This window comes from Labrus mixtus, chromosome 20 (assembly GCF_963584025.1).
Source record: "Labrus mixtus chromosome 20, fLabMix1.1, whole genome shotgun sequence".
NCBI lineage: Eukaryota > Metazoa > Chordata > Actinopteri > Labriformes > Labridae > Labrus > Labrus mixtus.
Genome location: NC_083631.1, coordinates 19,390,395 through 19,414,751, shown reverse-complemented (window position 1 = coordinate 19,414,751; position 24,357 = coordinate 19,390,395). Strand labels below are relative to the sequence as shown.

General features: G+C 41.1%; 2 protein-coding genes across 3 annotated transcripts; both read left to right on the top strand.

The window, feature by feature from the left end:
- The first annotated feature begins 310 nt into the window (after positions 1-310).
- Positions 311-10,481, top strand: mfsd11 (major facilitator superfamily domain containing 11). 2 transcript variants are annotated; one of them, XM_061065851.1, is made up of 14 exons: positions 311-604; positions 1,159-1,277; positions 1,358-1,413; positions 2,411-2,518; positions 2,609-2,688; positions 2,784-2,880; positions 2,985-3,043; positions 3,200-3,365; positions 5,865-5,908; positions 6,627-6,692; positions 6,788-6,913; positions 7,038-7,212; positions 7,707-7,842; positions 7,998-10,481. In XM_061065851.1, the coding sequence occupies exons 2-14, from the start codon at positions 1,182-1,184 to the stop codon at positions 8,157-8,159; spliced, it is 1,371 nt and encodes a 456-aa protein (XP_060921834.1). In that variant the 5' UTR covers positions 311-604; positions 1,159-1,181; the 3' UTR covers positions 8,160-10,481. The 2 variants fall into 2 exon arrangements, with proteins under 2 accessions (XP_060921834.1, XP_060921835.1); XM_061065852.1 differs by having other exon boundaries at positions 311-607.
- Positions 10,482-11,521: 1,040 nt separating this feature from the next.
- LOC132954370 (uncharacterized) lies at positions 11,522-23,988 on the top strand. Its single transcript, XM_061026913.1, has 15 exons — positions 11,522-11,830; positions 15,417-15,473; positions 16,204-16,278; positions 16,450-16,563; positions 17,094-17,445; positions 17,654-17,739; positions 18,945-19,067; positions 19,960-20,028; positions 20,298-20,462; positions 20,545-20,663; positions 21,095-21,160; positions 21,278-21,379; positions 22,170-22,323; positions 22,642-22,753; positions 23,281-23,988. Exons 1-15 carry the CDS (start codon positions 11,522-11,524, stop codon positions 23,391-23,393), a joined length of 2,016 nt encoding a protein of 671 aa, XP_060882896.1. The 3' UTR covers positions 23,394-23,988.
- Positions 23,989-24,357: the final 369 nt, after the last annotated feature.

Here is a 24,357-nt window from a genome sequence, read left to right as displayed (position 1 = left end):
GTTATATTCAGACTATGTTTAAATCCAAACCGGAAGTAGTTTGACATGCACAGTCGCTAGCGTTAATCAAAAAATAAGCAAAGGTTCTGCGTATTTTTAATACAAGACGAATAAAGCTTATTTAAAAGTTATCAAATTTGTTGGCAATTAGTTTTATTGGCACTTGAATTAGAAAGACGTGCAATAGCCAAACTCCTGAACCGGAAGTGAAAACTAGTTTTCGAAATCAAAGAAAAAAACAACTGGACTGGTTAAAGCGCATGCGTGTTGGTGAGTTTCCTCTGTGTAGAGCGTTTATAAATCGGCGGTTTGATGCTACATACATAGTTACAGCTCTACTAGTCAGCTGATTTCATTCACATGACAGCCCTTTCCCACTTTGGGGTGAAGTAAGCCTCACCGGTACTGAGAAAGTATTTTGGAGAATTTACACGACGGAAACATTTGAGTCCAACTTAGTTTAGGAACCACATGAAGAACATGATGTTTTAAGGACAACGGACGTGCTGCAAAGACCGAACTATGTCACCAATAACAGACTGAGCCTGGACACAAAGAGGAGCAGCCACAGGGCTTAGCTAAATAGCTTCAGCATTGTTGGTAAGTTGTTTGCTGTGCCATGTCTCAGTCAAAGTTTCACTTTAAATACTGACACTTCTTGCTTTGTAATTAAGCAATCATATCTTTGAAAACAGCATAAAGACAAACACAGTTTAAAAACATGTCAGTCATTTCTCATTTGTTTATTGGGTGTTGTAACCTGAATCACTTCTCTTAAAGCAATCTTTGTACATTTCCCAACAAAACTCATCAACAATCTCATTGCTGACGTTGAAAACCATTCTTAAATTAGGTAAATACATTACTTGATGTGTTTAGATTTATTGTATGCCGAATATAAACTGTATATGTGCACTGTCAAATTAATAATGTCAAGTAGCTTGTGTGACTTGTCACTGTATTTTACATGCAGTTGCATTTGGGATAAAATAATAGATCTAATGAATGAAGTTTGCAAAAATGATTTCTTTTGTAATGGGTTGCAGTGAGTGAATAATGCTGTCCTAGTGTCACATGCTGTCTTCATTTGTACTCCCTTTATTCTATCCAGAGAGGGGCGGGTCACTTTGAATTTCTTTTTGTGTTCACTTCCTCAAGGACTTTTACAAATATCCCTCAAAATGGGTCCAGAGGGCAAGAAGCTGTTGAACATCATTATCCTGGGCTTCGGCTTTATGTTCATGTTTACGGCGTTTCAAACATGTGGCAATATAGAGGTAGGTATTCCAGATTGATCACACGTAACTTCAGATCATATAATCAGTCATCAGTGTGATAAGTTCCTAATTTCTTACAGCAAACAGTTATCAAGAGCTTCAACAGCACGGAGTTCCATGGGAGTGGATACACAAGGTGAAGCGCTGCCACTCTTACAGCCATACATACTGTGCATATGTAGTCTACACTGCAGATGTCCCAGTACACATTATCTGCACAGATATCAGGCTCAGCTCAACCAGCTGATTCAAAGTCATTCCCAGCACGACATCTTGAAGGATAATTCAATTTTAGGTTAACCACTTTAGGGAACAAAGTTTGCTCTGAGTTAATTTTGCAGTGACTCCGCCTACAAGGAAGCATCCAACATGAATTCAATCTTTTCATTAAAACGAAAATTCCTCTGTGTTGTTAAAGTTTCACCCTATTTTTTTTCTTCACGTTTTTGGGTGTAAAGGACTGAAAGAGGGGAAAAGTTTTGGATTTGCTTCCTGGAATTGCTGCCTCTTTCTTCTTTAACAAAATGGGTTGTAATGACTGCAGTGTAATCTTCGGGGACACTGACCACTAAAAGTGTTTTGTTTTAATGATTGACAAGCTCAGATTCTAAGTTTCTGACAACATACTAGAAGAGAGAAGATTATTTTAAAACTGCTGTAACACGTCTTTCTAAAAATCAACCAAATATTTATTTTTAACCTCGCAGGACTCTGGAGTCTCTTGTTTACCTCTGATCCCTCCCGTTGTTTTTACTGTCAGGAAGTTTTAGGAGTGTTAAAAGCAATAACTGAGAAAACCAATGTGGACATGTGGTTGGTAAAAACAAACACCCTGAGTGGACATACTTCAATAAAGAAAATGACCCTCAAAGAAATATAGTGCAGTCATTACAGCCTGTTATAACCGCCAGCTGACGTATTCAACAGCAGCTATTCTTAAACTTTTTGCATCTAATGAATCAATAAAGCCCTAAACTATGTAAACAAAAATATGACACAGGTTAAAAAATGCAACAATCTCTTTCAAAAAATGGGACATCTTTGAAAGATGTGGGATAAATATGCCCCAAACATACATCAATGGTTGTGTAATTTACTAAAATATTAACTGTGCAGCCATCTGTCCTTTGCAGCATGGCCATCATATATGGAGTTTTCTCTGCATCTAACCTGATCGCTCCATCAGTGGTGACTGTCATCGGGCCGCAGCTATCGATGTTCTTCAGTGGGCTCTTGTACAGGTAAGTTTCCAGAGACTTAAGTAAGCTTCTAACTTGTGTTTTTCAGGCATATTCCAGCTTCTTATGGGTTCTGAAATGTTGTGTTTGCAGCGGCTACATTGCTATGTTTATATACCCGTACACCTGGAGCTTCTACACGGCGTCTGTGCTTGTTGGAATAGGAGCAGCAGGTACAGACATGTTATCTAATGACCGCGATCTTACGCTTCTAAAAGTCGTCTTTATCTTCATGTTTTCTCATCTTGCTCCTCTCTGTGTGTTTAAGTCTTGTGGACGGCTCAGGGAAACGTGCTGGCAATAAACTCTACCGATACTACGATTGGTAGAAATAGTGGCATCTTTTGGGCGCTGCTGCAGTTCAGGTGAGACTTTCATGCACCTGAATGGAAACAAGATTTATAAGCTCTGTGTTTTTTTTTTTTGTGGCCTTCTTCAGTTTTTTAATTACAAAATGATTTCCCTGCAGTTTATTCTTTGGAAATCTCTACATATACTGTGCCTGGCATGGACACGTCCACATAACGGGTAAGAAGCACGCCGGGTTTATTTAAAAAAAAAAAGAAAAGAAAAACAAAATCTCTGCCTTGTGTGTTTCGTGCTATTCCTAGAGTTTGGTCCCCATGCGGACTTCTCATAAGGAGTTTCATTTTAAGCATGTGACTCACACGTTGTGTGTCTCAGACAAGGACCGTCAGACCGTGTTCATCTCCCTCACCGTGATCAGTCTGGTGGGTTGCTTCCTCTTCTTCCTGATCCGGAGGCCTGACCCTGACCCCGACCCCGCTCCCTCCGAGGCGTCAGAGGCGCTGCTGCAGGGGGAATCCATAGAAAGCAGCTCAACAGTTAGGTGAGCACTACCAAGAACTTTCACTGTGGGGTTTTTTTCACTGTATGTGACAAAAGGTTATGGAAGAATCCTGGGAAAGGACCACTTTTATGAAACATTCCTGGAGATGATTGTTAATCGAAGGGTTTTAAATGTCCAACTAAATTGATATCAGGTTTCTGTAAAAGAGTTAATGTGTCTCTCTGGGTGAAACATGCACACTGGCGCTCCTCAGGCAGCATCAACACACTGACTCTAATGTCTAGAAATACAGGAAAATCAGGAAGTCAAACTTAAAGTCTAATACTTATCATCCCTGGAAAGCTTGCCTTATTGCGATAATAACAATCGATTTGTATTACACGTTGTTATGCTTGTTATTCTCAGACATAAGGCAAGGCAAGTTTATTTCTACAGCACATTTCAACAACAAGGCAATTCAAAGTGTTTCACACAAGACATCAAAAGCATCATGACTGAGGAAAGAAAAGAAACACTAAAATAGAACATTTAAAAATCACTGAAAATGATATCTGAACATATGTTCAAATAAAAACATAAAGAGATTTTAACACACAATCAGTTCTTAATATTCACGAGGATATAAAACCGACGTACATCATTATAATGTCTCATTCTATAAGAAGCAGGTGGCTGTAATCCTTGAGGGTAAAACTGATCAATGGATATCTACCAGAGGTGGCGACTTGAGTTTCAGACTTGGACTTGAGTCACACAAAACTGTGACTTGAGACCTGACTTAGACTTGCCCCTTAAAGACTTCAGACCTGACTCGGACTCGGAGGTTTAGGACTCATGCCCAGTCTTTTCATTCTGTATTTTTGGCGTATTATCATTATCCCCATGTTCATATAAATAACTTAAAATATAAGCAACTTCCCCAGCTCTCCTTAACTGTTCTCTCTCTCTCCCTCATTTCTCTCTGTCTCACTCAACCACTCGCTCAATACACCCTGCCAGGAAGGATGACAGAGCGTTTAGATACAGGAGGAACTTTAAATATATTTTTTAAAGAAGGGTGTGAGAAGTCAGCTTCTGTTGAAATCTCTTTTGATCTCAGGTTGATCTCTAACAGGATGTACATTTCTCTTCCTCGTAATCGTTTAATTAATGACAGAACCAACCGGGACAATTCACGTCTGATCCCACTGCATTCCTGCATGTTCTTCACACACACACACACACACACACAGAGACAGCATGTGATGGAGAGTCGGACAGTTGAGAAGGGTTGAACAGTGCAGCTCAGCTGAAAATGTGTATTGTGACTGTTTATGAGTGAACAAATGACTGTTACAACAACAACTACTACTACAGCTACTTCTACCGTACTACTAATAATAATAAGGAGAAGAAGAAGAAGAAGAAGAAGGCTGCTACTGCCTCAATGAGTTAGCATTACACAGCATTTTAGAGGCTAGTAGTTGGGACCCAGTGTGACGATACAGTACGGTTGTACTCAAACTTTTACAGTTAGTATTTCATGCCTAATAATGGTAGTCATATTTTCCTGTCCTAATATCCTCATAGGGATCCCCCCCCCAACAAAAAAAAAAAACAACAAGAAAAGATGATTAAAAATAACAATATGAGCCCGCCATGTGGCACGTTTAGCCCCAAGGTTCACAGTACATCATATTCATACATATTTTTGAACCTATAATTCCTTTGGACCCAAACTCTAAAAGTGAGGTTTTTAAAATACTGGGATTACCCTAAAAGTCCACAAGGGGGACGCCTTTTCAGTCTCTGTGCCCCTTTGCTGCTCCACCAGAGGCTACGATGTGTTCACTTGTTCACTTGCTGGGTAAAATGAGCTGCATGGAGTCAGCGTGGTGATTGGTTCTGTTGAAGGCGCTCTTGTGTTTGATGAATCATCAGTTTTGTTCCAGTGAGGAATGATTTGGGGAGAGTGGCTCTCAGTGGTATCTGGGGATCCAGGAAAAGTTCAGACCAGCAGAGGTGTTAGATAATTCACTGCATATTGACCCGGGAAGTGGCAAATTAGGGATATTTATGGGGATATTTATTTTCTCATGGCTATTGTTAGTGGAGCCAAAATGACGAGGGGGTGTCCCTGGAACAGCCTCTGACTTTCCACTTCAGCATGAAGTAGCTGGACATGATTTAACTTCCACATAGATCGTGGAAAGTTCCCTTGAAATGTCCTGGAAAATGTTTCCTTTCAAGATAGATGGGAGCCTCGGTCATCCCACCCCAGAGTAGGAAAGGTACTTTTTTTTTTTTTTTTTGTGGAGCAGTGTTGGATGAGACAGGTGACCTTTCACTGTAAATGCTATCCTTTGTTGTGTTTTCCACATTTCTCTTTTGAAATGGCTGAGAAACAGTCGGCATGGAAACCAAGTCCACTTCAGGGATGTAGTTAAAGTTAAAACCCGAGCGAGTAGAAGGACGAGGTACAAGTTGCTTTGAGACAAAAAGGTCCACATGGTTGTGTCGTCATGTTTTTTTTTTAAACTCCCATCCTTCTCTTCGCAGCTCGGCACACGTTGGCCTCTGTTCACAAGCTCTGGACGCTTTTGGTAAGTCGACCTAAATAACTTCCCCGTTATGGCTGCAAATCGAGTATTTTTTAAAGCCAAGTCATATTTTTCAATACTTCTAAAAGTTCTGGAATAGCTCCGGTAGGCAGACATGCTTCCATGCATTTTATTTGGGAGTGTTTCCAAATCTTTTTCCTCTTATCCCCGCAGTTGCAGAAGCACAAAACAAACACAGATATATTCTTAACTTACCTCATTAGTGCTGGCAATGGCTTGTCCTGCTCTACCACAGTGAGCAGCCAATTGTTTCTTTTCTAGACTGCCAGAAAATGATTTAGTTATCATGAGAAAACAAGATTAGATATCTCGAGATACTGAGCTGAATTTTTATTTTATAATGGGATAACCAGCTGAGTTATCAGACAACCAGAACAACATGTCAAGATCTTAAGAAAACAACTGAAATAACTTGTAATGGAGTAAATAAACTGTATGGATGAATGTCCTCTTAGAGCGTCCAAAGATAATTTTACCCCTAAAGATTACGTTGCAGCCATTAAAAGCCCATCTCACAGTATTTAGCTGATCTATACTAACTCGTGCAATCTGAAAACTTTTTCTTAATTTCGGTGATTTAGACTCCAACGTACACTTAAAAAGGCCTTAAGGTTTTCAGTACTGTAAATACCTTTTACCCCTTAGTGCCTCATCATCTGTTAACATCCACGATTGTCTTGTTTCTTTCTTCTTTTTGCAGTCAAAGCATGCAAAATGTTTGTCACCAAGGAGATGCTGATGCTGAGCCTGTCAATAGGATACACAGGTGGGTGAAATGAGAAAAAAAAAGATGCCTAGAGGTCAAACTCAAATGTTTTCAAAGGAAGTTTTCTGATGCTGATGAGTGTGTCTACTCTTCAGGCTTGGAACTCACTTTTTACAGCGGGGTGTACGGGACGTGTATAGGAGCCATGACTCGGTTCGGCCAAGACGCCAAGAGTTTGATCGGCATCTCTGGAATCTTCATCGGAATTGGCGAGATTTTAGGTAAGTCTGCCTTAATGTGCAACTTTAAAAAAAAAAAATGGTGATTTACGACGTCTGTAGATAAAAGCACAGGGCCGAAACGTCTTTAATTAATTCCTTTGCTTTCTTTGCTCTGTCTGGCCAGGAGGGGGCGTGTTTGGGATGCTCAACAAGTGGAACCGGTTTGGAAGAAACCCTGTGGTGCTGCTCGGGCTCATCACCCACTTCATTGCCTTTTACTTGATTTTTCTCAACATAGCCAGCGACGCTCCTCTGGCTCCAGAAGCGGGAACAGAACTGCAGGCCTACATCACGCCCAGGTATGAGGACCGCAGTGAGGGGCTCGTGTACATCCCAATAAAGTAAAAAATAAAATAAAATAAAAGGGAAAGCATTAAAAGCAGCAACTGGTGTGTGCCGTTAAGTACAAGCTCCATGATGCAAAGTTTGTACAGAGTCACTGTGACTAGTTTTGTGCAAGCTGACCCTGATTGGTTGTTTAATTTTTCAGATTTACTTATTTTTCAGACTGGATCCTTCCAGCCAAAATTTCTGCTACTTTATCTCCTCCTCGCAGTTTTTTTTCCAGCAATGTTTTACAATCAGTTGTTATTTAGAGCTGAAAGGTCTAAGATAGATTATAAATCCTAAGGGCAGCAATCAAATCTGTCAAATTGAAACATTTTAAAATTAACAAAAATGTTTTTACATAACTTACTATGTACTAATAATCATACTAGTTGGACAGTGTAGGCCCAGGTAATGGGGCTTGGTGAGGTGTTTTAAACTGTTACATGTTTGTGTTTCTGCTCAGTGTGCCAGTGGCGATGCTCTGCAGCTTCCTGCTCGGTTTGGGCGACAGCTGCTTCAACACTCAGCTGCTGAGCATCATCGGCTTCATGTTCCGCGACAACAGCGCCCCCGCGTTCGCTGTCTTCAAGTTCATACAGGTGAGTTTGAGACCAGAGTCCCTACAATGAGTTCAGAACATCGCCATGTGTGAGAAGAAATTTGGAGTGTATACAGACATTTGCAGCTACAGAGATCTCTTTAAATGTGTCCCGTTAAAAGTTTATTAAAACGTATTGTTTTCTCCTCTGTCCAGTCCATCATGGCCGCTCTGGCCTTCTTCTACAGTAACTACCTGCTGCTCCACTGGCAGCTCCTCATCCTGGTCGTGATGGGTTTCCTGGGCTCCATGACTTTCTTCATGGCTGAGGCGATGGCCGAGTCCACCAGGCGAGAATCGGACTACGACAGCATCTGATGTGAGGCTGGTGAGGAGGACGAGGGGAGGGCACAGCTGGATGTGTCGTTTAGCCCTCCACAGCTGGATATATCACCCAGGGATGATGTTAATGAAGGTATCTCAGCCTGACCCTGCGGTATGATTCTTGAAGCAGCCTGGTTCCGTTAGTCTTTGCATTTGTAAGACCTAAATTAAAAGGGTTTTCAGAGCGATGTCTGCACTGAAGTTGTGACTATTTTAAGTTCAATCTGGCATCGCTCTCGTTATTCGGTGCATAAGCAGTTCAAATAAATTGGAACAAATTCTAAATATAAACCTTAAACACACTCGACTGAGGCATCGATGCTACAGATTTGAAAAAAAAGCACTTTTAATTCACGGTCTATCAGTGATAATATGAAGGGGGAGGGGGGGATGTGATCCCACTGCTAGTGCCTGTATAAAACAGATCCAGAGGAATAAGAGTTATTCTTCTTTATGTTTCCACACAAACATTTCACCAACATATTCCTCTCTTTGGGCGCTGCTGCTCAAGCTGCATGCAACGACTTTAAAAGACATTTTGGTATTTTGAAACCTAATTACTAATAGGAACAAAAAAGACGCTGAAAGCAATCGATGCTCCCGTCGATTGCTTTAGCCAGCAGAAGTGAAACTAAGCCGTGATGGCTGCAACATAATCCTTTAGGTTAAAGCGTCACCATCAAAGTACGGCCACTAAAAGTGTGAGTTTTGGGCGCTGACGAGCTGAGATTGTCGTTCTCAGTGACACCAGACTCCATTGACAAAAGTGTGAGTTTTACCGTAAAGAACACGGGAGCTGCTGATCTACCTGTGCTTCGACCTTTAAGCCTGTTTCTAAATATGAGGGATGCGGCTGTTTTTAAATGATTAATTCCAACACAATACTTGTGAAATGCTGCGAGGTAAAATGAGTGTTTTTGTCCATGGAGTCCAGTGGCTTTAAAAAGAGAAATGTAAGCGCCGTTTCTGCTGGTATATCTGTGAATACAGACACACTGAGAATAACACTCTGAGCCTGTCAGCTGCAAAAACAAACACGTTTTGTTGGCACTTTGTTTGATCTGGTTCAGTTGTAGCCAATACAGCTTGATTGCCAGCTGTCAGGTGAATCAAACTATGTGCACCTATAAGACATTTAGACTCCAAAATGTGTACAAAAAAAAAAGGTTTTAAAAATACCAGAATTCTCTTTAAAAATGTTTCCACTAGCTAGTTACATCGCTTTACACTCAGAGCAGCAAATCATGGGCACCAATTCAACATTCATTACAATGTATAACAGAAAGAAGCCATGTTTGGGCTCTATACATCCGCTAAAACGTAGTTCATGCTTCTGCACTGTCAAAGACTCTGATACACTGAAGCAGTTGTGTTGTCAATCCACTGCTGTCCGCCACCGTTTGCCAAACAGGTTCAGCTGCAGTAACAAGCTTTTCACAGTCTGACGATGACCTGTAGAGACGGATATATGTTTAGGTTCCGAGGCTCATCTGGCTGAGTTTGATTGAAAGACATTACAGCAAAATAGTCTAAAGGGAAACATTGTCGATATGTATGTGTGTTGAATTCATTTCTACTCTTCTTATTTTGTCATGCTGTTTATATGTTCTTGTTCTCTCGTCGTATACCCTTAATGCTGTGTAACTGGTTTATCTGTAATGAGATCCATGTCGGCTTGAGCGCGACCCATGACTCTGCATTCCAGGGAACTTTTCATAATCACAAGCGGCTGACTGCATTTAGTTCAAAAGAAATAATTTTTTTTTTATTCCTTGATACTTTTTCTTGCCTTCTACTTTGAATTAGAAAACGTTTCAACTGGAAAAGTTAGACAGCTAGATGGTAGATTAAGAGGAATGCCAAAGACTGTAACGTAGGTTGTTTTACCCTGAATATATCAATTTATAATCACTCAATTTAAGTGATCTGATGCCAAACCAATACAGTGCTAAAAATGGGCCTTAGAACTCGTTCTTTCCAAACAGAGTTTTTTTTTTGTCAGGGGGAAATGGCAACAATGAACTATATCATACATGCTGTCTTTTTTTTCTTCTTTCTATTGTCAATATTTGAGTGTCAATACTTAAATAACATTATTCTGGTTAATTTATTGCGGAATAAACATTATAGGGGTTGGGTTTTTCCTCAATCGTTTTGGCGTTGCAACCGAAGTGAATGCAATCAATCTCATGGATATTAAGGGAAATGCATGTGAATGATTAGAAATGTGATTTTATACTTGAATGTAGTAATGAACGGCACACAAACTTTTGCTTGCTTGTTTTTATTACCAATAAAATCTTATTTTGAAGAAAAGTTGTGTGCCTGCGTATATTGACCAAACACTGTATAATAGCCTACTGGTTTTATAAGTAAAGCACTGGTTAATAGCTCTGTAGGTGAGTTGCGTTTCGCCTGTAGCTTCCTGGGCGAACCCGAGGAAGCTACAGGCGAAACGTGTTGTTCGCTCACAATAAAATACAGTAAAGTTATTTTCAGTATGCCATGTAGTTTTGATTTATTTTTCAGGAGGTTTTGTAAGATAAGACCATAGACTGTAAATATTAGATTAATTGTTAATTTTAATTGTTAATATTAATATATATTCATATTAGATAGATATTAAGATGTATGGATAAGACACCCACTTTTGCATAATGTTAGAAGTCCGTCTGCCAAAATTAACTTTCTTCTACAGAAGTGTACAGTGCAGTTACAGTTTAAGACCTATGTTTAAGATTTTTTTTTACAAATAGTGCAAAGACTTGGGAAAAGAATCCAAATGTTCAGTCATAAAGTTTCTACAATCTGGCAAAAAGTGTTGAAGTTTCTTTTTTTTTTTTTTAAAACTACATTTAACCACAAAAACGGTGAATATTAAATAGGTATACAGTCAGACAGAATTATTGAAATATTATGTCCTTTTAAAAAAAAAAAAATGTAAATGTCACATGTTAACTCTTCAAGGTACATGTTTTTACAAATACTCTGTTGGTTTCTTTCTAATTTATGGGCAGTAACAGTTTTTTTTTCGTTTTCTCCGTGTGTCTTGACGACACTCTGGTCCGGCAGAAGTTTCTGTTTGTCTTCTGAACATTCAAACATCAACCAACCTCCGAGGTAACGGTCGGTGGTCTGATCCTGGACACTACACGCGTTGGAGAGGGACCAACGTGATTTAAAAAACAAAAAAAAACAGTATTTGTTCGACTGTGTTCTGCACCATCATCGCTGTTTTGTGACGGAGTCGTCACAAGCGCACTTTTTTTTTTTTTGTTGGTGACAAAATGAAGACACGGTGAGGTTTTAACTTGAACCGGCAGGCTTAACCCCCAAACTGAGTAACGGAGGAAAAGATGTCGCAGCAGGAGAACGTCAACCTGTACGACCTGTTAAACTTATCCATCCGGTCACCTCAGAAGAGCGAGGTGAACTTCTCAAAGCTTCATGCTCTGCTCAAAGGCGTCCTGAAGCAGCTGGAGGTCCTGGAGAAGAAGACCCGATGCCCTGATGCTCGTGAGGCTATCAGCGATGTCGACCAGGAACAGCGTACGGAGGAGGAGCACCGGATCCAGGGGAACATCTCCTCCTCCTCTGGTACCCCGGCAGACGGCCAGGGGAGGCTCCCGAGCGGCATCCAGACCTGCGAGGACGGAGAGTCTGAGGTAGGAACAACATATAAGATTTAATCCAACACTTTATGAAGGCATATCGTTTGTATCTTCATTTATTTATTTGTTAGGGACAGTGAATATTAACGAACAGCTGTAACAATTACAGCTGTAAAAATGCCAGATTATAGCAGAAGTGCTAGTTTCCATCTGTTGTCCCTAGGCAGGTAACAGAGAAAGACAAATTACAAATAAAATACAAATACAAAGCCACAAGTGACACAAGACAATAATCGGGGTTAAAGGTGGTCACAGACTTGGTTTTCTTTTATCCACTGTTTGAGGTGTGTTTTGAAGGTTGCATATGTTTGTGTATCTTCATTATGATTTAATAATCTATTGTTTACAGTAAATATGAAGTACACCTTCAGTGGTAATTTCAATGAAGCACTCTTGCATACATTATTTTATTTACACTACTACTACTTTTGCTTTCGTAAATTATCTCAATGATTATTCAATAATAACATTCATAAATTGCATTTAGTTCTTAGATATTTGTGTGTGTGCAAAAAAAATACCACTGAAGGTGCACTTCATATTTACTGATTATTAAATCATCTAAGGTCAGCCTTTACTCAAAGATAGTTTGATTTGTTCACTGTTGGGATGCTACCAAATTAATCCTGACTAATCATACGAGCATTTAATCCAACACTTTATGAAGGCATATCGTTTTTATCTTCATTGTGATTTAATAATCAGTAAATATGAAGTACACCTTCAGTGGTATTTTCAATCTTGCATACATTATTTTATTTACACTACTACTACTTTTGCTTTCGTAAATTATCTCAATAATTATTCAATAATAACATTCATAAATTGCATTTAGTTCTTAGTTATTTGTGTGTGTGCAAAAAAACATTCAATTTTGCTCCAGAACACATTTTTGCATTAAAAAAAGGTGGGATGACATCATCACAGGTGTGACTAATGAAAACCCTCAGGGCTTGTGAAGGTTGCCCACCTTACATTGTAATAAACATCTGCAAAGTTTTGTCACAAATTACAAGCAGAAATAGCTGTTCACGGACGGTTATTATTAAATTATCTGTAGTTTTTATACACTCTCACTTACATCATTCAGATACTGTTGTAGTCTGTAAAGAGACCTTGCTTAAGATCTTTTTGTAAACCCAAGATAGAAGAGTGATTGTGAAGTGAAGCAGGACAGCACTTGACTTGACCTCCGTAATTGAAAACTGGCCATGGCTGGTTCTGTAATATTGACTGTTTGTGGTTGTTTGTTACTTTACGTCAGAATATGTGAGATATTGAAGCTGAAAACATACATCTTGGCTTAGTAGAGTCAGTCGTCTCTCAACCTGAAGGTCGGTGGTTCGATCCCCAGCTCCTGCAGCTACATGTCCGATGTGTCTTTGGGCGAGACACCCAAGTGGCTCCCGCGGCTTTGTCGGCGGCGTGTGACTGTGTATGAATGGGATTAGCTAATACTGATGGCCACTTTTCAAAGCAGCCTCTGCCATGAGTGTGTGGATGGGTAGGCGCGTCCTGCGGTGTAAAAGCGCTTTGACCAGTCACAAGACTAGAAAGGCGCTATACAAGCTCAAGGCCATTTACCATCCCATTCTGCTAACAATTATTTGAATTGTGGATGTAATCAAAATACTTTGGAGAGCCCATTATTGACAATCGCACTGGCCAAACCCCGTCACGTATTGTTTCTTGTTAAAGGAAAAAATCAGTTTATGTTGCAGATATGCACTTTCATACAAATCTTTTTCCTCTAGATGTAAAAAAAAAAACATGCCAGTAGTCACTCCCCTTTTTAAACTCATCCACCGCGAAGCCGGTACTTTTCACTTTTTATCATATAAAAAGTATACCGTTATTATCGTGAATGATACGATATGGCACAACTCTACTCACAGCAGTATTAAATACCAATACAAATATGGACAATTTAAATCAATTTGACAAAAAATGCTTGCAATACTTGTTTTTGACCAGCAGGGGGCGCTTTCGGCTTCTATTGTTTGATGTCAGAAGGTAAAGATGAGACCTCAAAATTAAAAAGTTCTGCTCATATTTATGAGTAGAAAGATGAGAAAGAATCACAATGAAAGAATAATTTATTCATAAAGTATCTTCAGTCTCATGTCTGTTTGAACATCTTTAGAAAATGTGACAAAATGTTATTGTGAACCCAGATTTGTGAAATGTATTGGATCACATGTTGAGTTTATTGTTACATCTCTAGTTGAAGGCATTTTCTTTCAAAACTGAAAGACAACTTGAGTCCAAGACAGCATTGAACTCTTCTTCTACTTCTTCTTCTCCTTCCTGGCACGCAGCAGCGAACATTTCAGCGTAGCGTTAAGCTGTTGATGACAGAGCAGAGGACAATGGGAGATGGGTGCCACCCTGACATCTCAAATGACCTTTGCGTGTCTCTGTTCAGGTTTCTGCTTCCATCAGTGGGGTAAAAAGAAATGACTCAGACTGTCAGCTGTTGATTTAAGAGGACAAAATAGATTGAACTGAAAGAGATTAATCAGAGTAGAAGGTTTTACAAGCCATGTTGATGCCCAGATCCTCTTTTTCCTACCTCGCTCCTGATCTCATCCCCCCCCCCCCCACCCCACCCTCTCTCTATGTGATAGGGGGTAATTAGTCCCCCGCAGCGATGACTCTGGTTGTCAGAGGAAGAATAGATCTCCGGTGAAAAGCCGGACGTCGGGCAGGTGCAGGCGATGATGCATCTGAATCATTCATGTCCTCTTCAGGCACCATTCAGGTCACCTGCTGTATCCGCTGACTCAACTATGATGAGGTGACCTGGAATGCCCTGTCCCACCTGCCCTGCAGTGACTGAAGGGGGTATATGCCACATGTCACTGGGGTCAGAACTAGAGCCCAACGGTTATTCGGCCCTGATATTTAATAATTGTTCAGTGCGGCTGCATGAAAACTATCCCGGCGGTCAGTACGAGACCACATTAATTGTAATCATGGCGTGTGGCTGGACTCTTTAACCAGCTGTTAGTCATTCAGTCTATCAGTGGAGCTCTGTGGGGTTGCTCGGCATTATTTCATGTCCTGGCATGTTTGACCCAGGTTAAACACCAACTCACCTGCAGCTCAGGAATGTCCACTCACTCACACAGACACACACATGCTGCTGATAGTTTACGCAGAACAAAGAAATGCAAATCTTTACTCTGACAACAAACTGTCTCACAGGCAATGTAAACATCCTGAAAGGAAGAAAGGGATTTTCAGCCCGAGATAGAAGCTGGGAGACAACTTGTGTAACATCTGGATCAGGCTCATCTGTAATCCCTGGACTGTGCTTCACCCTCTTTGTCGGCTTCTGTTTAAAGTCCTGTTTGCTTTCGCTGGGGTCAAAGGTCACACGGTTGCACCGGTGGAGACGTTTTCCTGAGATATTTTTTTAGTTCACACTGTCGGGGAACATCAGTTTCTTTACTCAGTGCACTCCAAACTGAGTCATTTGACTTGAATACATCTGATATCAACATTTCAATGAAGCGATCTAACATGTGTAACCAGTGACTGATATTAAGTGTCATTCTCTTGTTGTCGTTTTATTCAGGAGCAGCAGAGTGATGATCAGTTGGAGGAGATGAAGGAGCTCTGCCACCAACAGAAGGTGAGATTGTTAGGAGGGAATGATTACTTATAGTGCGTTCATACTTTTCATAAAACCTGAAAGTCCTGAACATATATTATCTCATTACTTTTTTTTTTTACAACTTGTGGACTCCCTAAGCACTCAGCAGCATTTTTGTTTGTTCCCTTTTCTTGTGACGAGTAAAAATCCTACCAAACGTTCCATAAATTAGTTAAAGCACATTTGCACAGCACTTTTAAAAAGGAGTGTTGATCTAGCCTTGTTTAAAATGCATATGGCAGTGGGAGTAAACGTTTTCTTTCAATCCATTTACTCTAGTTGGTGACAGCTTCATTTGACTACTTTTTTTTTCTTCTTACCACTGTAACTTTTGCTGCTTTGCTAAAGTGCTCATGATGGATAGGCCGGATCTTTGTAATATAGCAATAAGTAAGGTCTTTTTACCTGCTCTTTTGTAATGTTAACAGACAAAGAGTAAGGTCTTTTACCTGCTTTTTCAAGTACCTGCTTCTCAAGATAACACTTGTTATGAGCTGACGCTATACAAATAAAAATTGATTGATTGATTGATTGATTGATTGATTGATTGATTGATTGACTACACTGAGAACACTGTTGAGATTTGAGTGGTTAAATGTCGCTTATAATGAAGACTGTGAAAGTGAAGGAAATGGGGCTGAAAGTCATTTGAAATGTTAAGGGCAGGTTACACTCTTGCAGGGTTTCATTGGCTCTTTGCTGTGTCCAGGTGGTCGTCGCTCAAGCTGAGATGGTCACTGTGGAGAAGTACTGCCATCGTGTGGACGCCCTGGAGGAAACTTTGGTGAGCGCGTGGAAGAGAGGATTAACTTTACTCCTTAAATGTTTTGTATTCAATTCTCTTGATTGCTAATGGACACATGAAACATTTTTTTTTTTTTTTTTTTTCAAGGATCTATTTCCAAAGAATGAAAAAAATCAGACTTTTGAATTTCTCGTGTTCTTCCTGTGACAGAGATCCTTGAGGGACACATTTCAGAGTTCCCCAGACCTCGCTAAGGTGTTTAAGAGTGTGACCTGGAACATCATGCTGTCTGCCCCGCTCGCTGGGAGGGAAGGCCTTCAGGAAGTAAGAAGACAAAACTGACAGACCTTATAAGGAAACTCCTGATTTGCACTGACTTTGTTGCACGTGTTACAATGATGATTTCTCAGGTGGCTGAAAGTGAATTCTAGAAATGCTAAGTCTGTAATTTCTTTGATCAGAAATCAGCATCCAAAATGTCTCGTTTTGATGTATCAGTGGTTCAAAACCGCATCACTTTTTTTCAAGTGTGAGAACTGGAAACGGCTCTCAACCCCAGGTTATTTCTCTATTTTTTATTATTGTTTTCGGTGTTTTTAGGCTCCTATCTCCTCCTGTTTCACATGTGCTACAAAATTGGTTTCAGCCTTATATTGAAAAGCTCTTTCAGGAGTCATGTATTTGTCTTACTGCTTACATGTTTAAAGGTCCAATCTGTAAGATATCTACATATTGGATAATCAGTTTGAACGATTCTGAGGACGTTTCAGTAAAGTCTGATAGTTCAGTGTGTGAGAGGCATCAATAAACATCCTGTTACTAACAAAGACTCTGCATTTTTTTCTTTTTTAAAGGACCTTGTAAATTCAGGACTTGAAGATCCATCCACACATGAACCCTCACACACACCGTCACCTCCTCGTTCTCCGTCGACGTTTGGACAGACTCTCGAAGAAGAGACGTGCACCCTGCCGGCCGCGGAGACCTCCCAACAACAAAGTCGCCCCGACACAGGCCGGTCGCCCGCTGGTCCGCCGCTGTCGCCGAACACCACTGGCTCAGACCCCGAGACAGCAGAGGCCATGTTGAGCCTGAGAAAACTGATGGCGAGGTTCAGTAAACTGGAAGCTCTTGTTACAGCGCTGAGCGAAGGAAAGGTGGACAAATCGCAGCTGACGCACCTCAGAGAGCTCATCGACAACAAAGGTAACTTTCTGAATTAAAGGCAATTCATAAAAGAAACATACGGACTACGGTGCAACCTAACTTTCATCTACAGTAACTTAGGATGTAAGGCTTTCAGGGTATTCTCAAAAATGTCAAAACATTTCTCCAATTACTTCATTTTGCAGGAGATAACCCCTGAATGTTTGTCACCCCTGTTTTGACTTCATGGTTCATGTTGTACATTTAGGTTCAGTGGATGTATCAAAAAACCTGACGGATCAGCTGAACCAGCAGAGAGCTTTGATAGACGGCCTGATGAGCGACCGGGAAAAGGTGGGTGAGAAAAAAAAAAAAAAAAAAAACCTTTACAAGAGGCAGAGAGTTCTGTCCAGAAGACAATCCATTTCATTCTTAAAAAATGAACATGAGCACCGACACACACACACACACACACACACACACACACACACACACACACACACACACACACATCACAGTACTGAAAGTCTGCTTCTTGTTCTGATGATGTCATGTCTCTGTCCGAAGCTGGACGCTTTGGAGGAGATGATTATGAAACCAACGAGGTCAGATTCAGATTCAGGGAGTGTGGATCCGGATAGCAAAGTCTATCATGAGCTCAAACAGCAAATATCCTACGTCAGGTAAATAGTGTCAGGTAGAAAGAGAGAGAAACCTGTCGAGTATATTTTCTTTTTCACACATGCACAAAACTCCAGAGCTTCATGTGTGAACACTGTCCTGTTGATGAGGAGCGTGGGGGGGGGGTGTCCTCTTTGTGTTACATTGACTTTTAGCCTGTTGTGAATATGAAATCATTTCAGATGAAGGTCTGTTCTTGAATATTCGTTGTGTGCAGGAAGTCTGTGAACAAACTGGAGGTGGACATGAAGCAGCTGAAGGCTAGGCAGGCTTTAATTGAGGAGAGCAGGCCACAGGAACATCTACAACATCAGGTCAGACAGAGAGACGTGTTGCTGAGGGTCAGCCAGCAAACACAAACAAATGGAAAAATGTCCAAACTTCACTGTCATATATTGAAGTCGAAAAAAGGCCTGATCCCATGTAGAATCGTACAAACCTTCATGGAGAGAATTTCCAGTTTTCTAAAGAGTCCAGGATCAGTTTTACAGTTTTATCTCAGACCTTTGCCCTTTCCCCCCCCCCCCCCCCCCGCACTCTCGACTCAGCTGGACGTCCTGCAGGGCAGGTTGGAGAACCTGATGCTGTCCTTGACAGATCAGTACTCCATCAACCTCCAGTGTGAGCATCAGCAGCAGGACTCAGTGAACTGGCAGCACCAACAGGAGCAGACTGAGGACAGAGCAGGGACGCTGCAAGAGGGAGAGGCAAGCCAAGTTAGCACAAAGAGAGAGTTTAGGTTCACCTCAGAGCGGTTTCATTCAGCGAGGAAAACCTTTTGACAGAACCTGTTTCACTTTCAGTACACCATGAGATGTCAATGCGATATTAATGATCTGATGTGTGGGTTTTTGTGTTTTGTGTGTATGTGTATCCAGATTATGGAGCTGGTGAGCAGCCTGCAGGAGGCGATCCTGCTGCTCCAAGCCGAGTGTGAAAAACTGCACGAGACCACCAGGTGTCTGCAAGTGGACAACAAACAGAAACAGAGCTACATCGAGGTGCACACACAAACACACAACCTTCAGCATGTCCTCCTGTTTTTCCTCCTTCCTCTTTGTCTCTATCATTTATAACTACAGTGACAGAAATAAAACCGTTTAACTTTATCTGGAGATGTTTGTTTCATTTCGATCCATAATTCCGGTCTCGTTCTTTTCAGGTGATGTAGTTATGTTATAAATGTTTGTTGTGTTGTTTTGATAATACAAAATCTGTGTGCTTTTACGGTATGGCATCACCAGCTGGTTTGGTGTTTTAACAGTAAAATCTAAAGCTCAGATCCTCAGCCTGGTTAAGACAGCAGGCAAGATCATGGGAATGTGTGCCCCTCTTACCCCCCAGGATCTTTTTGAGCAGGCCACAATCACACAGGCCAAGGGCATTTTATTGGACACGTCCCATGTATTGCACTCCGAATATGTTTTATTGAACTCAGGGAGTAGGTACAGGGTTCCTCTGTGCAAACACAACCACTTTAAAAACTCACTAGTCCCTTTTTCAGTTAAGCTCATTAATGAGCAAAAAATAGAGGAGGAACGGAAAACCAGGAGGCCCCCAATGTACCGATAACTGTAGACATGTTGAAACTGTCTGGAGTGGCATGTGTACATGTGCACAGTGTGCATGCGCCTGTGACTGTAGGACGGAGAAGTTAAATGTTTTACATTTGTGATTACTGTTTTTATGTTGTTTTCGATGTATTGTCCATGCAGCGATTTCCCAGCATCCTAGACAAATTTCTCCCTAGGGAGACGAATAAAGAAACCTTGACCTTGACCTTGCTTACCATCCGTTTTGACCTCTGAGAACAGGCACACAAACAAAGCTTTGTCATATTTCCTTCTTCTGCTCTTGTCGTGTTAACAGAAGTCTGATATCTCTCTTTTAAAGGAACTGAGCAAAGTGACTGATGAGCTCGGGGAGAAGAAGGCTGACAAGCTGATGCTCGAGAGTGCAATTGTAAGTGGATTCATTTTTTCATTTATTAAATAAAATAAATACTGCTGGATGAGAGGGTTCATGCAAATGTGTGCAAAAAAACATATCTATTTTAGCTTCAGCAGCATTAACGTTCTGTTCAACAGGTTGTAGGATTATCATTTATCGGTAATGGCTTACAGACAGAATCTCCTGGTGTAAACTTATAACATGAGTCTAAAAGAACGTTGAGTTTTTGAGATAATGCTCCCCCTTGACTTCTTCACTCTTTTTGTTTTTCACTCTTGCAGAACACCGATAAATCCGCTCTGGACAGCAAAGTGAGCCGCGTGCAGTTTGACTCCGAGACAGAGCAGCTCAACGCGCTGTTTCACGAGCTGCTCAACAAGGTGGCAGGCCAGGAGCAGGACTGGCATAAAGTCATCAAAAGACTCTCCACAGAGATGGAGTTTAAGGTAAATCCTGTTCACACAGCAGCATCCAGTGGATCTGTGTGACTCCCTGTGACACGATGTGTGACCTGTGCTCTGACTCCAGCTGAACCGGATCGAGTTTGACCCCTTGAAGACAGAGCTGGAAGATCGCTGGAACAAAATCCACGAGAAGCTGCAGGCTCAGGAAGCTCCCGACCTGGATGACGCTGCTGCTTTGAAAAAGTGGGTATTAAGTTTGACATCTTTTTTTTTTTTCTGATCTGACTGTAAACATGTTTTTTTTCTGCTGTAAAACTGGGTGCTTTAACATTTAATAAAGATTCCTAGTGGACACTCAGGGAACTGCAGTTATGTGCACTTCTGCTTAGTGAAGTGTGTCTTCAGCTTTAACTAGTAGCTAAACTTAAACCAGTTATAAACTAAACCTGGTCAAGCATTAAAAAAAAAAAAAAAAAAAAAAAAAAAGCTGTTTGCAACATCTGGTGTCCCATCTATTGAAACTCCAAACACTAAGTTTACAGGAAATGGCTAATCCTGCCCTATCCAAATCAAACCTGCCCACTTCATTATTTGTATTTCTCGCTGTAAAAGAGAAGACGTGTGTTCAGTCAGCTGTAGGAGGAGACATGATGTGTCTTTGTGTTTCTCTCCAGACAACTTGTGGACAGGTTCCACTGCCTCTCCTGTGACCGGCCCGTCGTCAGAAACAGCCTCGCACCGTGAGTCAACACTGAAAACGAAAGATTACACCACTCTATATTCTAAGTTCTTAATCATCTTGCTCTATTAATCATCCTCTCCTGGGTGTTTGTGTCATTTCCTTGATCATTTGAAAGGACTTTGGTGGACGTGCCGTTCTTGACCAGTCCCCCCTCACACAAGTCCATCTGGCCGTTTGCAGTTAAGCCTCAGGAGAAGTTTCGTCAGAACAACAGAAGGTGAGATCAGCGCTTCTCCATCTTTCAGTTTTATGGGATTTTTTTCTTCTGTTCACCAGCAGGGGGCACAAGACCGCTTAAAGAAAACGACTTACAGACAAAAGAAACAGGAGCATGGAGGTTCTATGGAACCTCTAATCAGTCTTTTAACTGTGAGAGTATTAGTCATTATCTTTGCCTTGATCTCTTCGGTTTCTGTCTGTTACAAGAAAATGTGTTGATTTGCAAACTACGGCTTAAAAAACCAAAGTCACACTTTTTTGAGTTTTATTTTTGGGGCTTTTTATGCCTTTGTTTTAGAGACAGGACAGTGGGTAGAGTGAGAAAAGGGGCAGAGAGAGAGAGAGAGAGAGAGAGAGAGAGAGTGGGGAATGGCATGCAGGAAAAGAGCCCCAGGTCGGATTCGAGCCTGGGCCGCTCGCTTGGAGGACTTTAGCTCTCCATACATGAGGCGTGCACACTGACTTCATGGCTACCTGTGACCCCCAAAGTCACACTTTTACCGACCGACTGATTAATGACTGTTGGATAATCAGTATTTTGCAGCAGTACATAAGGAGAAGCAGAAGTCATTTTGATATTAAGTAGGAAATGAAATGGTGTGAATGATAAATGAGAGCAGATTTAACAATACAGGATGTGACAATAACATATCTACTCCTGTGAATATTCAGTCCATGAATATAAGACGGCCTTTCTCCATCCTTATGATCTTAGTCAAATCAAAACTCTGCAGTCATAGTTTCTCAGTTGTTTCTCATGTCGATGTTTTCTCTCTCTGATCAAACAGCAAACATTTCTCGGAGATGAAAGACTACGGTTACCTGGCTGCGTCGAGGAGCTGCGGGGGGAGAGGCACGATCATAACCCGCGCCATGATGTTCGAAAATCTGAAGAAAATGAGAAATGCAAGAGCCAGAGCGCGACAGAACCTCTCTGCTGAGGTTTGTGTTGCGCTTACTGGACCGGAGTTCAAAACCAACAACAGTCACTGAACGTCCGGGAAAATGGTTCATAGACGTTTGTTCATCAGTGGAAATCCTGAAGTTTATTTATTTATTTATTTATTTTATAACTCATTTTTGAGTGTGTAAAGACTCGAGATTGAAATGTCTCCAAACCTTTAACTACTTTCTGTGTGTGTGGCTGTGTGTGTGTGTGTGTGTGTGTGTGTGTGTGTGTGTGTGTGTGTGTGTGTGTGTGTGTGTGTGTGTGTGTGTGTGTGTGTGTGTGTGTGTGTGTGTGTGTGTGTGTGTGTGTAGTCAGAGCAGGATGTCGCTGTCAGATGTAACAGCCGTGTTTACAAAGAAGGCCTGAACGAACCTGCCAGCAGAAACTCTGAAGCTAAAAGACCAACAAGCTTTACCAAAGAAGGTGATTTTTTTTTTTTGTTTGTTTTATTTGAACTGAAGGCACATCAGGGGAAATGTCTTAAAGTGAATGTTAACATGCAGGATAACTAAAGTGAGGCCAAAGGTGTCATACATTAAGCAATGAGAAAGTCCTAAAAAGGAAAATGAATAAACAATAAATCAGTGTTTGAGGGCGAGTGAGGAGGGTAACTGTTTTTGTAAATACCTCAGCATCAGACTCTGTAGAAGGCAGCTGGACCCATTTTCTTGCTGGGACATTTTTACAGTTATTTCAAGTAGTTTGTAGAAATGTTCTGTCATCATTCACTCTCAGGTGTCTGTATGAATCAGTATTTCTATTTTAACATTATCATGTAGTTACGAGCTCGCAGCAGTTTTAGCTCCCACGTTCAAACCTGCTTCCTTCACTTTGCCCTTCACAATGATTGATGAGCACAAATGTGGTACGGCGTATTTTGGAAATGTCAAGGTGGGGTCTGTGCTGCCCGCTGCTAACCTTTGTCACCCTTTGTTTTTATTTTCTTGTAGACAAAGTCAGGTGCTCTCCGTATCCCGAGCACTCGGTTTCCCCGGAGATGGCAAACGGCTCACCTCTTCTTCACACACACGGCACCAAGGTCAGCCGCTCGGGACACTTTTGACTCCCGACTCCACGAAGCGCCATGAAGCGAATTCTGGAATAAAAAAAAATAGCAATCAAAATGAACTTTTTCCTGAGGTTTTCTTTTGAGGAAATGGACTCAAAGTATACAGGGATCAGTTCTCCATAAAGTGCATGCTGTCCCTGCTTTACAAAGAGCTAACATGTTTGAGAAGTCACACAGATGTCACAGATAAACAACTTAGCTGAAGTCTGTTGCTTGAAACTATCATAACCTGACTGTTGGTTTGTGTCATCGCAGCTGACTCAGCGTTATCTTTAGACAGACTGAAAAGGAAGCACCTTAAATCTGCACTTGATTATAGTTGTTGAGTAAATGTTTTTAGCTCCTGACTATCACTGAAACTCCTTCTACCTGCAGGAAACGTTGCTTTTTGATGAATCGACATGTGCCGTAGTGAGTATTTAGAGCAGCCGCAGCAGAACGGTGTGTTTGGGATTCAGTCCACATAAACTCTGGTGTGTGTGTTTATGGTAATGAAGTCACATGTCACTGAGTTCAACAGCGTGGCTCATGTTATAAATACTCTTGGACGACATGGAGCTCTAAAACACAAGAGGAAGAACATGATTCAGACTGACACACACAGATAACTCTTCTTTTAAATGCACGTTACTGATATTGGTTATAAAATGTTGCTGTGTCATCAAGTACAGCCCTGTTGAAAAGATGCTACAGAGGATACTGAAGAAGCTCCACCAGTGAATATATAGGCAGCTAAAGTACTCAACGTACCCCCACGTGTGAACTCATCAACCTCATCTTTCTTTTATTATTTTTTTTTTTGGGGGGGGGGGGGGGGGGGTGTTGCATCATGACAGGAAACGTATCACTCTGAAGCAGAAGTGTACATCCTGTTCACAGAAACATCAGACTGAGAGCAGGAAGGACTCTTTGATGAGTGAAGATGAAAGTAGTGTGTGTGAACTTACTCTGACATGTG